This window comes from Bacillus rossius (assembly GCF_032445375.1).
Source record: "Bacillus rossius redtenbacheri isolate Brsri chromosome 9 unlocalized genomic scaffold, Brsri_v3 Brsri_v3_scf9_2, whole genome shotgun sequence".
NCBI lineage: Eukaryota > Metazoa > Arthropoda > Insecta > Phasmatodea > Bacillidae > Bacillus > Bacillus rossius.
Window position 1 is genome coordinate 3738544 of NW_026962013.1, and position 17309 is coordinate 3755852.

Genomic DNA, 17309 nt, shown 5'->3' on the forward strand with positions numbered 1-17309 from the left:
ACAAATAGACGCTTTGCAGTCAAATTTGCAATTTCAATTTCATGATATTAGGTGTTCTGCAAAGTGGTAGTTTATCTCAACTACTCTTTAATAATTAATAAATGATATTCCAACTGTAATCGGAATTGAACAAGAAAAGATGCTGGAGGAAAAAAAAAAGAAAATTTGTTTGTGAAACTATTCAGCAAAATATTTCAGCTGTCTAGATCTGGTGATCAAGTTAACAAACGTCTCTGAATTACGATAGCATTTATTGTATAACATTTAATAAAAAAACTAATTCAATTAATTAGAATTATCACATAGTAAGAAATGACATAAAACGCGGTGTCCACCTTTGAGTTATAGTGGATGCCAAGTTTTTATTTTTCACCAAAATTTAGATAATTGCACTTGAAGATCTTAGGTCTTATTAAATTTGTAACTTTCTCTGCATCAATACCTGATTGTTATTCAAATTGATTAGCTATGAAGTAGAATATTGAGTCGTAATTTGGAATTATATAACTAATTTTGATTGTAATAGAATTTAAAGTATGCAGAAAAGAATTGTTAAATTAATATATTTAAAATTTCAGCCTTTTAAATATGCTACATTCATTTATAAGTTTAATTGGCATGTTCTATTTATTAGACGTTCAATCAGTGATACACACTTTATTATATACGTTTAATTACCATTTTTGATGCTTCAGACATACTATCTTGGTTTGAATTAAGTATTTCAACTTGCAATTATAGAATTAGTAACTATAAAATTTGTAACAAATTATAACTCTTTTTGAATAATCTAGAAACATTCATTGGTAAAGAACTTAAGCAAAAAGTTATTTAAAACTTTTATAATCTACATATTTATTTTGTATACTCCATTTTAGATTCTGTTTAACCAATTATATCCAATTAGTTAATATGAACTTTATCAATATTTGTTTATCTGTGTGTTGTGTTGTTTCGCGTTTTGTCGTAAAGTTATTGATATGTATCAGTGTATGTCTTGTGTTAATGTGTTTTTGGTTGTTATTCTATGTGCTTATATGGTACCTATTTTTTATGTTTGTGTCATAATTCGTTTATAAGTGTTGTAAGACACAAACAAATTGCATTTCAATTTGATATTACAGTTTTAAAGAAGCAGAATAATATGCTACGCATAGTAACATTTCAGCAGAGCCCACCAACATTCCATGTACGAGCCTATGTCTCCCCTAGAGCCCCTGTGCCAACAAACTACTCTACACAAAAATATTTCCCTCGCATTTCAGCATCTTAAAAACACATTTTGTAGATTTTAAATAATTTAATATGGGCATTAAAAATCTTCATATCTGAGTTTTTTTTGTGTTCTTCACCATTAAAATGAAAACAATATATAAGACATAGGCGTACTCAGGGGGGGGGGGGGGGTTTGGCGACCATTCCCGTCTCAACGGCAACTCTGGAGAGGACATTTTCTTACTTAAGAAGATTAAAATCCTATCTGCGGAACACCATATCTCAGGACAGACTGAATGGATTGGCCTTACTGAATGTCCAATACAACATCCACATCGACCCAGAGAATGTGGTTACTGAATTTGCAAAAATAATAATAATTATAATAATAATAATAGAAGAATTCTTCTGTAAAAAGTTTGTAAGCTTAAAAAAGTTTATTATAAACAATTTTTTTTTGGTGTTTATGGAGTTTTTCTTAAAAAATCAGAAACCCCCTTCCCCAACCCCCCCCCCCCCCGAAAAAAAAATCCTGGGTACGCCTATGATATAAGAAAACCCTTGAATATTTTCGTTGGATTTGCACTCACTAAATAATGATCTAAAATTACTTCAAGCATTCCAGTGTGCAAAAATGTAAATTCTATGAAGCTAGTTACATTACGATTTTACGAGTAAGGCCGTTTTCCTCATTCATTTTTGCAGAATTCTCCTTCGTGCATGGGAAAGTACCATGTGTATTTTTTTTTAAATCGTCGTAATAAGAATACAGTGCTGCTCCCTATAAACCATTTTTGGAAACATTTCTTTCTTCTCGTCCGCGATCTGGACGTTATTTGTAATAGCAACTATCACCGTCAGGAGCGCTATCTGTAAGCTTTAAAGTTAACCTGAGAAACAGCTAGAGGGTTGACAGCGCTACCTACCGAGTATTCTATACACTACTTCGAGGGCAATGCCGCTGTACTCTTTCCATAGAGCGTATACGAAAATATGGCAGAATTCCATCTGGACCTTTGAACGTATGGCATATTTCCGTTATGGTACTTTTCCGCCTTTTTAGAAGAGGCCAGGTGGAATACTTCCATTATGGTAGTCTTCCGCGCCCCCTAGCCCCAAGTATCAACATTCATGTTAATACCTAGCCAGGACCTACCATCAATCGATCCTGATCGCAATGATGGAAGCAGGAATTGCAACCCAAATTATCGTTGTGATTTCTATTATGGCACACTACCGACCAGCTTTTCATGAAGATTACCATGCATGTTGTCACATGCCAGAGCTTTCTAGTACACCAGGAAGCTCTCAAAATAATGACTTGATGTAAGCTTTTGGACATACGCCATTGCTAAGCACTTCTTCTACAGAAAAAGTATGTCCAAAAGCTTACATCAAGTCATGCACTCCCATTGCACAAATATTTCAAAGATAACCTCAAAATAATGTTACGAATATAAAAGTGCTCAAAAGTACAGCTCTAACTGAACATTGTAGATACAATAAGATGTGCCTGCAAAGTAATACCTAAAGTGCATTTATTAATTTCAATTTTCCGCACATGACAACATATGTAACACTTGCAATTCGTGATCTACTAAGATATCACCATGCAGACCTATCATGCCGAGGTTAGACGTACCTCTCCTGAGCTGAGGGTTGTCGTAGTGAGTCTCCAGCATGAAGAACGTGCTCTGGTGGTCTTCAGCCAGAGGCAGGCCAATGTGGTTCGGCAGAAACTCTCCTGAAAAAAAAAATTAGCCTGTCATGGGGACTGTCAACAGAAGTGAAAACTTGAAACTTTGTTTTTAAATGTGTAATATAAAATCATTTCCACGTAAAATGTACGTAAGAAAATGATTTTGGTATTATATCATTATTTAGTCACAACAGATGTCAGTGGTATGTAAAAATTCATTACCTAGCTATGGCTTACCAGTGATGTCAGACCTAGGTCATGTATTCACGTGGTCAAATTAACTTCACTTACTGCTACTACAGCATGTCGGTGATGCGAACTCACAAGATTTTACCCATCCAAAAGAAGAGTCCAACACGCACATGATACAGTCGAGCATATATAATGTATTAGTGTATATATGCGTAGCTATACATGTACACAGGCCGCTGCGATTCGCCAGTCTGGCGCAACACGTCACTAGCATGTCGGTGACGCGAACCCATAAGTTTTGCCCCTACCAAAGCTAAAGAAGTTTTCCCGAGTTCTTATTTATTTTTGACGCGTTGACTGCCATCACCACTTACAAAGGAATAGGTACTAAGAGAAAGACAGCATTACCGCGATCTTTGCCTCAGAGTTGACTCACGGTATTGGTGTTACAAATTTTTTTTTCTGCAAGCAAACAAACAATCCAACTGATAATAGACATATCATCAATAGACATATCATATGTTTGTTTTAATGTAACGACAGTTTGTGGACGTGTAAGTGCTGTGTCTTGCTCTGGAATAATTGTTGTCTCTCTCGCGCTTGTGTGAGTGTCCTTTGCGATACGGAAGTACTCTCTCACACGTGGAGCACTAGGCTCTCACACTACTGGAGGGCCCGCTCCACAGACGACGACACTTGCGCAGGTTGGGGGTTTCCTCCGAGTGCTCCCACTCAGCACACAGTAGCTGCGCAGAAATATGAACATAAAGAGCTGTATCAAGGATGAACGTTTTTTCCCTCACATTCCACAAATATGCAGTTTATTGATGAGAAAAGACGTAAGGTAAGGTAGGGTAAGGAAGGGAAGGGAAGGTAAGGTCAGGTAAGGTGAGGTAAGGTAATGGAAGGTAAGGTCAGGTAAGGACAGGTAAGGCAAGGTAAGGCCAGGTAAGGTCTGGTAAGGTAAGGTCAGGTGAGGTAAGGTAAGGTCAGGCAAGGTATGGTAAGGTCAGGTAAGGTAAGGTTAGGCAAGGGAAGGGAAGGGAAGGTAAGGCCAGGTAAGGTAAGGAAGGGAAGGTAAGGTCAGGTGAGGTAAGGGAAGGTAATGGAAGGTAATGGAAGGGAAGGGAAGGTCAGGTGAGGTAAGGGAAGGTAATGGAAGGGAAGGGAAGGGAAGGTAAGGTCAGGCAAGGTAAGGGAAGGGAAGGTCAGGTGAGGTAATGGAAGGTAAGGGAAGGGAAGGGAAGGTCAGGTGAGGTAAGGGAAGGTAAGGTCAGGCAAGGTAAGGGAAGGGAAGGTCAGGTGAGGTAATGGAAGGTAAGGGAAGGGAAGGGAAGGTCAGGTGAGGTAAGGGAAGGTAAGGTCAGGCAAGGTAAGGGAAGGGAAGGTCAGGTGAGGTAAGGGAAGGTAAGGGAAGGGAAGGGAAGGTCAGGTGAGGTAAGGGAAGGTAAGGTCAGGCAAGGTAAGGGAAGGGAAGGTCAGGTGAGGTAATGGAAGGTAAGGGAAGGTAATGGAAGGTCAGGTAAATTACGGCGACCCCCTGCACACGAGCACGCACACCTTGCGAGCCCACGGCCCAGGCGACGACGGGCGTGAGGCACTGCTCCCAGGCGGCCGGCATGTCGGCGCTGTAGCAGGCTGCACCCGGGTGCAGCACGTGGCTGTCCAAGATGGTGGCCGACTGCTGCGTGGCCACGCACTGGTACAGCAGCATGTGGTGCACCAGCCCCGCGCTGCCGCTCTGCAGCACCGGCTCATACTGCAACAACCCCCAACACCGCAGCATGTTCACGAACCACCCTTTCTCGCAAAGTAACGTTAGTAGGGACCGGAAAAATTCGCGGATTCAATGACCTCTAGGATAGCCTCCATTATCCTCTGCACATCTCAAGTAAACACGCGTGTTCATTGGGTACTAAATTGTGTCGTCTCCACTGGGTAGCTTGTGATTCGACGCTTCTTTGGTCGATGGTCTCTCATTGGCCCAGAGAGCTCCAGTTAAACCGCGAGCCAATAGCAGAACCAACAGAATTATACACATGTTTGAATTTCAGCCTATCACGAAATGAATCCGCGAATTTTTCCGGTCTCTAAACATTAGTGTTTCCAGGGTTCGAGATAAAGTCAATGCTCGCCCTGCTACACACGCAAGAAACTTCACTGATCCAGGGAGCGAAGACAGAAGAACATCTTCATCCTGCTCTCAAACTCAGGTACGACGAACTAACGAGTAGTTTTCAAATCCAATCACAATCGCATCGAAATAAACATCATCGCTGGATTCGAAAAGCGAGCGTCTGCCCCCTTCTTGAAGGCGTCTTGCTAAACGCTCGTGAACAAGCAGTAGTGGATACAAAAAAAAAATAATCTTTGGCATGTAAGACTGAAACTAGAGTATTCAGTAAATTACATGATAAGCCAATTGAGAAAGAAATATATTTTTACCATACGCATAAGGCATGATGTCCATAATCTAAGAATTTAATATCCTTTATTATAGCAGCACGGGAAAAAAAAATTCATTATCCATCTAAAAAATTAGGCAGCATAGTAGAAAAAAATTAACATGAATATTTAGTTAACGGCCACGGTTTTGTTTTTACACGACTTTGTGCAAAGTTGACATAGATTTAGGGCACTCGGGCCCAGTTATTGTTATGGCCAGTGCTTGTTTCACTGGAGCACAGGCTCCCAAAGTGTGTGTCCGCTTACCCCGACCATGTGGTGCTTTCCCTGCAGCTGTGGAGCCTTGAAGATCTTACACCAGTAGAGGGTGTCCATGTTGTCTGGCAGCTCAACCTGGAACACACACGACCCATCTCAGAGCATACACTGGAACTGCTCATTCATTTCAAGATGTGGCACGACCAACTGAGGCTAAGGAAACACTTAGTGGTTACAATAGCACGCATGATGCACTCACAAAAATATTCACATTGCTACAGGTGGGCAATACCATGCTATATTTATTTTTAGTTATTTGTATGTATATATATATATATATTCTTTTTTTTTCACTTGCTTGCTTCATTGCAAAACAAATTTTGGAATTTTTACGTTCTTTTAATGAATTTGGCTATCAGGAAGATTGAGTTGAAATTCTTTTATTTATTATATACATTATTTCTAAGTCTGTCCAGATCGGAATATCAACCAAATATCATTCTTTTATTTACACATGTTCCTGTGGGATAATTCGACTGTACAAACTCCGAAGAAAAGGAGACACGCTGACAGGGGGGTCGGAGTTCCTGGGAACAGTTATTAATATGTGTTAGGTTTGGGGTTCCAAGTATGCCAAGTGTCAGAATTTATGGCAAGGGCGCGGCTCACTCTACTGATCAGGACGGGACGGCGAAAGGACACAGCCCGGGACCAGCAGGGGAACAAAAAACAAACAACGCGTTTACCTCTCTTAGCCTGTGGTGGCCCTGCCGAGGTATTAGTTTACCAGTAATAAAAATTACATTACTATTTTATCCGTGAGTGAACTAATACTATTAACGAAACCATAAAAATAACCTGCCAGGATGTATAAGTGTAGATTCAAAGTTCGGCTTTATATTATCAAGGTCGGTTTGGAAATACCCCTGAATCAGCACAGGGAGGAATCTAAGCCAGAGGGACAGAGGGACAGCAGAGGGACAGAGTGACAGTGGCACAGAGGGACAGAGACACAGAGAAACAGAGGGACAGAGGCACAGAGGGAAAGAGGTACTGAGGGACAGAGGCACAGAGGGACAGAGGCACTGAGGGACAGAGGGACAGAGGCACAGAGGGACAGAGGCACTGAGGGACAGAGGCACAGAGGGAAAGAGGTACAGTGGGACAGAGGGACAAAGGCACAGAGGAACCGAAGGCCAGATGAACAGTGGGACAGAGGCACAGAGGGACAGAGGGAATGAGGGACAGAGGGACAGAGGCACAGAGGGACAGAGGGACAGAGGCACAGAGGGACAGAGGCACTGAGGGACAGAGGCACAGAGGGACAGAGGCACTGAGGGACAGAGGGACAGAGGCACAGAGGGATAGAGGCACAGAGGGACAGAAGGACAAAAGCACAGAGGGACAGAGGGACAGAGGTAAAGAGGGACAGTGGCACAGAGTGACATTGGGACAGAGGGACAGAGGTAAAGAAGGACAGAAACACAGTGGGAGAGATGGACATAGGGACAGAGCGACATAAGAGGGACAGAGGCACAGAGGCAGAGAGGCACAGAGGGACAGAGGCACAGAGGGACAGAGGCACAGAGGGATAGAGGCACAGAGGGACAGAGGCACAGAGGGATAGAGGCACAGAGGGACAGAGGCACAGAGGGACAATGGCACAGAGTGACAGAGGGACAGAGGCACAGAGGGACAGAGGCACAGAGGCACAGAGGCACAGATGCACAGAGGGACAGAGGGACAGAGGGACAGAGGCACAGAGGGACAGAGGGACAGAGGGACAGAAAGACAGAGGGACAGAGCGACAGCAGAGAGCAGAGGGACAGAGGGACAGTGGCATAGTGGGAGAGATGGACAGAGGGACAGAGCGACAGCAGAGGGACAGAGGCACAGAGGGACACAGGGACAGAGGCACAGAGGCACAGAGGGACAGAGGCACAGAGGGACAGAGGCACAGAGGGACAGAGGCACAGAGGGACAGAGGCACAGAGGCACAGATGCACAGAGGCACAGAGGGACAGAGGGACAGAGGCACAGAGGGACAGAGGGGCAGAAAGACAGAGGGACAGAGCGACAGCAGAGAGCAGAGGGACAGAGGGACAGTGGCACAGTGGGAGAGATGGACAGAGGGACAGAGCGACAGCAGAGGGACAGAGGGACAGAGGCATAGATACACAGAGGGACAGCAGAGGGACAGAGGCACAGAGGGACAGTGGCACAGAGTGACAGAGGGACAGAGGGAAAGAGGTACAGTGGGACAGAGGGACAAAGGCACAGAGGAACCGAAGGCCAGATGAACAGTGGGACAGAGGCACAGAGGGACAGAGGCACAGAGGGACAGAGGGACAGAGGCACAGAGGCACTCACGTCTCGCAGCAGCACCTCCCAGCGCGCCAGGCCGGCGGGGCGGGGCTCGAGGCGGGGCGGCTCTGCCAGCAGGTGCAGGCTGCGGGCGCCTCTGTCGGCCGGCGAGTGCGGCTGCAGCAGCAGGCGGCCATCTTGCAGCACGGGGTCCTCGCCGTGCAGCGCCCAGATCACGCGCACCGTGTCCTCCTGCAAGCACGCCCGGTCTCGCTCCGTCTGCAGCTCACGCTGTGTGCCTGTTCTCAGTTACGACAGTCATGTGTAGGGACCGGAAAAATTCGCTGATTCATTTCGTGATAGGCTGAAATTCAAACATGTGTACAATTCTGCTGGTTCTGCTATTGGATCGCGGTTTAACTGGAGCTCTCTGGGCCAATGAGAGACTATCGACCAAAGAAGCGTGGAATCACAAGCTACCCAGTGGAGACGACTCACAATTTAGTAACCAATGAACACACGTGTTTACTTGAGATGTGCAGAGGTATAATGGAGGCTATCCTAGAGGTCATTGAATCCGCGCATTTTTCCGGTCCCGTAGACATGAGTAGGGACCGGAAAAAATTCCCGGTGTTCAATGACCTGCAGGATGAACTCCATAGTTCCACGCACACTCGTTCAAATGCTACACACTCATTGGGCTGCTTACTTGTGAGATGTCCCAACGTAGCAGCCTGTTATGCGATAAAGCTTTGCTCGGGAGTTTCTCATTGGCGCAGAGTCATCCAGGTGAGTTGTGAACACTGAGGTATAACTTTTTGTATTTTAGCCTGTCGCGAAATGAATTCGCGAATTTTTCCGGTCTCTAGTCATAAGTTGTGTGTTTCTACGTCATGACGTTTCTAAGTTATGCAGTTAGGCGTTGTGTGTTTCACAGTTACGTGCTTTTAAAAGTAAGTAGGTAACTGCAATGTCGACCGAGACGTTGGTGAATTATCCGCCAAGGACACGGCTACAACCCAGATGCCGAGCTACTTCAGACAATGTCCGCGAAAGCCTGCGAACATTATTACGTGCTTTTAAGTACGGCAGTTCTCTATTGTGTTGTTCCAAGCTATGATGTTTTTAAGTTGTGTGGTTCGGCGTAGTGTGTGTTTCTAAGCAACGTGTCTATTTAGTTGCGTGTTTCTAAGTTGAGATAGTTATAAGTATTGACAGTTATAGATCATGACGTTTCTAATTCGTGTGGTTAGGCGTTATGTGTTTCTAAGTTATGATCGTTCTAACTTAATGACAGTTATAAGGGGTTGTTACCACAACTCCGAAATACCATAACGCCGAATGTCAAAATTGACCACAGCGCCGACAGCTAGAAAACTGCTGTGTACCACAACGCCGAAAGAACAAATTAATGAATTTGTGTGTGTTTATTAAATGTACCTTAACGCCGAAATACTACAATCAAGTATAAGCTTACCTAACCTTACCTAACCTAACCTAACCTTGCGTAATATAACCTAACCTAACTTAACCTAGCCTATCCTAGCCTAGCCTAACCTAACCTAGTTTAACCTAAACTAGTCCAACCTAACCTAGTCTAACCTAACCTAACCTTTGTGGCAGTCCTGCAATGACATTTTTCGGCGTTAGTGTATTTCGGCGTTGTGGTACACAGCAGTTTTCTAGCTGTCGGCGTTGTGGTCAATTTGGCATTTCGGCGTTGTGGTGCGTCCCCAATGAGAGGAACTCCTTGGAGCACGCCAAGAAGACGTTAAGGCGCTCACCCCGAGCACCACGTCGTGGCTGGTGTCGCAGGTGCTGAGGGCGCGACTGAACTCCAGCACGGTGTGGCTGTGGTTCTGGTGCGCGCGCAGCAGGCGGTAGTTCTGGTCGCCGTCCACCAGGGGCGCTGCGCCCTCCTCCGGCCCCCAGCAGTCCTGCGGCACACCACACAGCCACGTCACAACCTCTGGAGGACCACGCGTCTACACATGTCGCAGAGAACAGAAACTACTATATTGTTACGAACGTGACATTGGCCGGGACACGTGCAGGTGCAGAGCTGGCTGGCGACTGCCGCAATATGATATGTGCCGCGCGCGCCTGGAAGATAACAAGGATTGTCGCTTTCCCCCCTCCTTCCCACCACTCCCCGCGCGGCGCCCTGCCTTTGACACGTAACTGACACCGGACAGCTGGGAGTTATGCGAGCCGCCGACATGTGTTTCGAGAGATTTCTACCGTCGTGTCGGCGCGGTTTGACGCGACTGGCCCCGGCAGCTCTCGTGAGTTCTGGAATTGCGCCGGGGCCTATATATATGCCCGAGGACGTCAGGCCGGTGAGTTAGTTCGGAGTGTTTAGTCGGGAGTTCTACCGCGGTGGAGTTTCCGGGCGATAGTGCCGCGGGTGCGGCAGGGTGGCGAAGTCCTTGGACGAAGGTTCCAGGGCAGGGAGTGAGTGAGTTCAGTGACAACCTCTGAAGGACCACGCATCTACACATGTCGCAGAGCAGACGCATCCACACAGCCAGATGACAACTTCTGTAGGACCACGCGTCTACACAGATGAAGGAACGCGGTGACGACAAACACGGAAGTAACGTCGGGTTTGCAAGTGCCTGTCTTGGGGGATAACTGCCTCCTGGAGCCGATAAGGGCGTGCCACCCCTTTCAGGTCAAGATTTTATATTTACAGTAATTACAGATAAATAGGGACCGGAAAAATTCGCGGATTCAATGACCTCTAGGATATCCTCCATTATCCTCTGCACTTCTCAAGTAAACACGCGTGTTCATTGGTTACTAAATTGTGAGTCGTCTCCACTGGGTAGCTTGTGATTACGACGCTTCTTTGGTCGATAGTCTCTCATTGGCCCAGAGAGCTCCAGTTAAACCGCGAGCCAATAGCAGAACCAGCAGAATTATACACATGTTTGAATTTCAGCCTATCACGGAATGAATCTGCGATTTTTTCCGGTCTCTACAGATAAACTTGTAGACTGTTTCAATTGTTTATCTTTCACGAAATGAAAAATATATACAGCTCATATTTTTTGCATAATTAGCTGCCAAAGTTACATTTTTAACGGTTTGTGGTTGTACAAATAAGGAGAATTAAATTTATTGAAAAAATGAAATTTTCTTGGTTTAACTGCAGTGCCACTGGCTACTTCAAGAAATTGCTTGAATTTCTTCCAGAAAATATTAATTAATTTTACCTGGCATTCCAAATTTCTCAAATTTGTTACGATTTTGACAGCCGAGAAACATGAAATGAGTTTTTGTGATAGAAATGCAAACCATATCATGAAATAGCCAGTGGCATTGCAGTTAAACATAAAAAGTTTCAGTTCTGCATTAAATTAAATTCTCCTTATTTGTACAACCCAAAAACTTTAAAAATGTAACCTTGGCAGCTAATTATGCAAAAAATATGCGCTGTATATATTTTTCATTTCGTGAAAGTTAAACAATTGAAAAAGTTTAAAAGTTGATCAGTGATTAATATAAATATAAAATCAGGACCTGAGATAGTTGGCACGCCCTTAAGGAAATGCCACGCTGTCAATATATTTGACAAAAGGTTTGGAGAGGTAGTATTGGACGAAAAATAGCTTCCAATTTACTCCATCAAATATATTTGAACACATAACCTCAAATATATATTTAAAACGTGTCACACTATCAAAGTTATTTTTATTGATCTGAGCTACTCTTAAACTTTTCATTTTCAAATCTCAATTTTTAAATTGAAATAATGCATCACATTGCTGGAAGGAATTTTTTTAAACTTGTTATTATAATTGTGTGAATTTTTTTGAAAATGTATAAATTTCAATCACAGTAATATTCGTTTCAAAATTAAATATATGTTAAGTGATTTTTTTAAAGTTATAGAAACATAATTTAATTTTTTACTCATAAAATGTTTTCGCATATAACATTCTATAGAGACCGGAAAAATTCGCGGATTCATTTCGCGATAGGCTGAAATTCAAACATGTGTACAATTCTGCTGGTTCTGATATTGGCTCGCAGTTTAACTGGAGCTCTTTGGGCCAATGAGAGACTATCGACCAAAGAAGCGTCGAATCACAAGCTACCCAGTGGAGACGACTCCACAATTTAGTACCCAATGAACACGCGTGTTTACTTGAGAAGTGCAGAGAATAATGGAGGCTATCCAAGAGGTCATTGAATGCGCGAATTTTTCCGGTCCCTAAACATTCATATTAATGTATTTTAGTTATTCATCTTTTTATATCACTGCTAGACCGCACGGCGGGGTCGTCTCTTCGACGCTGTCCTGTCAGCCTCGTCTCCAGACCGGGGCCGCCGGAAGGACGCCCGCGGCGCAGCGGAGCGCGACACTTCCGGCGCGGACTTCCGGCCGCCATCTTGCGCCGGCCGCTGCTCGCACCTGCTCGCCGGGAAGCCTTCTGTTCACTGACGAGAGAGCCAAGACCCGAAGTTCCTCGAAGTTCATGCTTTTTTTTTTCCCGTATCTTTAATGTAGCTATCCTTACCAAATCGACCGTCCACGATGTTTTAAAGTATTTATAATGTAGCTAACCTAACCTAATTGACCATTAGTATCCTTTTATCAACACCGCCATATTTTTTTACAATGAACAAAAAAAAACCGAAGATGCACCATCGGTAGGGCCCGGAAAAATTCGCGGATTCAATGACCTCTAGGATAGCCTACATTATCCTCTGCACTTCTCAAGTAAACACGCGTGTTCATTGGTTACTAAATTGTGAGGCGTCTCCACTGGGTAGCTTGTGAGTCGACGCTTCTTTGATCGATAGTCTCTCATTGGCCCAGAGAGCACCAGTTAAACTGCGAGCCAATAGCAGAACCAACAGAATTGTACACATGTTTGAATTTCAGCCTATCACGAAATGAATCCGCGAATTTTTCCGGTGTCTAACGATCGGACGTTTGGCTCTCTCGTCTGTGAAAAGAAGGCTTCCCCCCTGCTCGCCCCTCTGCGCTCCCGGGCGGGGGGGAGCTGCTCATTTTCCTTTCGCCGAACGGGTTCATTTTCGCAGCAAATCAAAAGATCATTTGCAGATAAATTTTAAGACCCCCGGCTACCCGGGCACACACACACACTGTGCAGAGCTTCAGGAAAAACAACGCGATTTGAAAACCACTCAAGATATCCGTGCGCGGTCTGTTTACGAAAAGCATTTAAGAGTTCGCCGAGGGCCGAAAAGTACTTTTGATTTCGGATTAAGTTTTTAAACCGTATTTTCAGAAGAGCGAAAATGGCTAAAAAGCGTGTTTTCACAGTAATTTTTACGCGTAAAACAACCGTTACAGTTTCTTGACTTGCAATACACCTTTTATCTTCCTTTCTCTCGGCCATATAATGTTACGTTCACCGCTCAAAATTTCACAGTTATCCTGTGCATTGGGAGAAGACTGCGCGCCAGTCCAGAGGAGACACTGCGCTATAGAAGCACCAGCGAGCGTCGCGCTTATCATCCCGCCTCACTAACACAGATACACCCCCGACGGCGTGTGTCGGTGCCCAAGTTATGCAGTCACAAACGTGGAGGTTATGCCACTAAAGCCCCTGCCACACTCGCTTTTTTTTTATTGTCTTTCTTATCTGTTATCCGCGTTGTCCGACCTCTGATGCAGTCTCTGCAGCAACAGTCACTTGTCTGACGCATCAGGTTCACGTGATCAAACACAGAGAGGGCAGCACAGGATACTGCTACAGAGGTTTATCATGGCTTTATTCGAGAGTCATACAACAGAGATATTAATGTAAATATGTATATATAATAGAATTTAAATATATATTTTTAAATTTAACTAAAGGTTAAATATATATTTTTGGACAAAACCTGTTATTTTCATTCCTACACACGTGTACCAATTTTTTTTCCAGGTACTTCGTTTTCCGTTTCAAAGTGTCTTAACGGAAAACAAATTAAACAAAATAGTGCCCGAGACGAAATTATATAAGCATGCAATTAAAACTCTTGATCGGAAATAAATATTTTCGCACGATTTTACAGTTTATACTCATCATGCCTCTCATTGGCGAATATTGTTCATGACGTCAGACGCTGATGGTGCTGTCTGACCTCGGAAGTCCAAGTTCGTCAGCTCTGGTCCGGACAGATCCGCTCCGCGCGACTGTATCATCAGCAGCTGACGTCACAGGTCACGTGATCCAAACAAATGCCATATCCACATCTGCATCAGCCAGACGCGACTGCGTGAAAGTGGCAGGTCCTTTGATGTTCGTCAGAAAACCGACTAACTTCCTTACCCTAGACAACTAAATTGGTTTCTCTGTTCACTGACAATAATTACATTGCAAGACTTACTCTTTTAAATATATAGGACAGAATAACAATCAGTGACTTTGAGTATTTTTGCTTTTATCTCAGTATGTTGAAAGCATATATTCATGTAAATAACATACATTGACATATGTCTAAAAAATAATTATAGGCTTCAAAAGGTTGTGAAAAAAAGGGGGGTTGTCTGTAAAGTCGGTGAACGGACGATAATTTTACGTGATAACGTCATAACAAAACATTGATGAAAAATTCCATAGGCCTACTTATTAATTTTGAAATATTATTTTAGGTTTTTTGCAAATATAATTTAAATAATTTGTTTAAATATAATCACGAACAATTAGTTAAAAAGCACGCCTTAACCTGTTTGAAATTATAGAAGATTTTCTCGTACGGTGGTTGGCCGGTTCATGCACGCTCAGCTCAGGTGGAACGTGACAATTTATCGTGCGTGCAGCCGGCGTTCATCGATTTATAAGACGTTATCACGTCAAAAAAGTTTATGTCCGTCTTGCAAAAAAAAAAAAAAAATTGTTGCTGCGCCCATGATTCAGATAATGTAGTACACTCGAACACGAAAAATTCAAACCGGCCAATGACTGAATTTGCCGAATTTTAAACGAATAAAACAAAACAAATAAGAAAAGTCGCTCGCGACTCGGCCACTACAGCCTTGTTCGAGGGAATCCTTCTTTTCACAGACCAGAAAGCCAAACTCCCGATCGTGCATCTTCGTTTTTTTTTTGTTCATTGTAAATAAATATGGCGGTGTTGATAAAAGGATACTAATGGTCAATTAGGTTAGGTTAGATTCATTACAAATACTTTAAAACATTGTGGACGGTTGATTTGGTTAGGATAGCTACATTAAAGATACGGAAAAAAAAAAACATAAACTTCGGGGAACTTCGGGTTTTAGCTCTCTCGTCCGTGAAAAGAAGGCTTCCCCTTGTTCGAGGCGGCAGTTGTCCAGAGGAGCTGCCAGGTGTTCGGCAGGGGCGCGAGGCGGCAGTTGGCAGCACTGGCGGAGGCGGTTACGCCTCGCAGCTGCGGCACGCGCCGCCGCCACCTGCCGCCGCAGCTGCTCCTGGCGGCAGCTGCGCGAACCTCGCCGGCCGGGAGCCCGCGAGCCCTCTGGCGAATTCATCCCACGAAATGTTTTTTTTAATTTCATCGGCCACTTGCAATCCCCACAGCTTCGCAGCAATATTTTCAGAAACACTGTAGATATACAAATAAAAAAAATTGGTTGTCTGTAAAGTAGGTTTACGGACGATAGTTTAACGTGACAATGTCATAACAAAACATTGATGAGATGATTGCATACTTTTATGAATAAATTTGGATCATTTTCATTGAATTATCACTATTTTGTATGGATACAAAGAAGGAGTGAAATGAAATCTACAATTTAATTGATAAATGTACTTTTATTTGCACTCATTAATTCAAATATGTTTATTACTTTAACGAAGAGATTATTTTAACTATAACTTTTATACATGTTTGCTATTTAACTTCTTCCAATCTGTGTTATTCTGTTAAGGATAGGACGATGATAGGAAAAGTAGGAAACGTATGGGAGTGTTTCAAGTTTAATGTGCCTCGAAAAAGTCAATTGTTGCTCCAATTGAGTGGAAGAGAGGTAGATGCGGCGCAAGCGTACAATGAGCGTAACGGGACACGGCGTAACGGGAAAATGTGCGTAACGGGACACTTTTTCGTGCGTGCAGCCGGCGTTCATCGATTTATTAGACGTTGTCACGTCAAAAATACGTGAAAAATAAATGTGTTACCACCAAAAATTTCAATGGAATAATTTTGCGATAGCAACTAATTCTTAGTAGTTGTAGAATATCGATTGATTAAACATAATCCAGTATGTCAGTGTTCAATCTAAAGTAGGTACTTTATCCATTATTTACAATAAGGATTGTTGTTCAGTCGCATAGTTGTTTTTAACGTATTTTGTCGCGTTGAACCTGCAGCCGATGTTTGTCTATCGAATTCACTCTCACCCTGTGTTAGAGACCGGAAAAAATTCGCGGGTTCAATGATCTCCAGGATAGACTCCACCATCCTCTACACACTCGGGGCAAATGCCAACTGTCCATTGGCTGTTGACTTGTGAGTCGTCTCGACTGGGTAGCCTGTGATTCGACACTTCTATGAGTGAAGGTCTATAACTGGTAGGGACCGGAAAAATTCACGGATTCAATTACCTCTAGGATAGCCTCCATTATCCTCTGCACTTCTCAAGTAAACACGCGTGTTCATTGGGTACTAAATTGTTAGTCGTCTCCACTGGGTAGCTTGTGATTACGACGCTTCTTTGGTCGATAGTCTCTCATTGGCCCAGAGAGAGCTCCAGTTAAACCTGCGAGCCAATAGCAGAACCAGCAGAATTGTACACATGTTTGAATTTCAGTCTATCACGAAATGAATCCGCGAATTTTTCCGGTCCCTACTAATTGGCTCTCAGTCCTCCATATTAACAGTGAACCGATGTCGGAAGCAGCACTAAGGTAGATGTAATTATTTGAACTGTAGCGTTTCACGAAATGAATCCGCGAATTTTTCAGGTCTCTACCCTGTGTAGTGAGTGATGCGAGAGCGTGATCGCCCAGCAGTCTGTGCCGGGATAACGATTATGTCTCTCCCCAACCCCGCCGGAGGGGTGCGCACCCCGTTGGGAAGGGGGGGTAGCGAGGGAAGCGCAGCAGGGCAGCGCTCTCACGACAGACACAAAGGGCGGGTTGCAGTGCGTGGCTGGGGGGTTGCTCAGGGCAACCCCGCCGTCCCCTAGCTGCGTCACGTGTTCCTGACGGGAGCAGCGACAAGCGTCCCTGCGACAAGCCGCCAACCAGCGACTCGACTGTCGCCGAGACTCATCGTTAGAGACCCGAAA

General features: G+C 44.0%; 1 protein-coding gene across 1 annotated transcript in view; it reads right to left on the reverse strand.

The window, feature by feature from the left end:
- The window catches only part of LOC134543231 (MOXD1 homolog 1-like), a 45909-nt gene that overhangs the window by 15422 nt on the left and 13178 nt on the right, over positions 1 to 17309 (reverse strand). Inside the window, exons 2-6 of the mRNA XM_063388134.1 lie at positions 9859 to 10011; positions 8141 to 8326; positions 5819 to 5905; positions 4667 to 4865; positions 2858 to 2959 (exon numbers count right to left, since the gene is read on the reverse strand). Coding sequence (XP_063244204.1) covers positions 2858 to 2959; positions 4667 to 4865; positions 5819 to 5905; positions 8141 to 8326; positions 9859 to 10011 — 727 coding nt within the window. The remainder of the gene's footprint in view (positions 1 to 2857; positions 2960 to 4666; positions 4866 to 5818; positions 5906 to 8140; positions 8327 to 9858; positions 10012 to 17309) is intronic.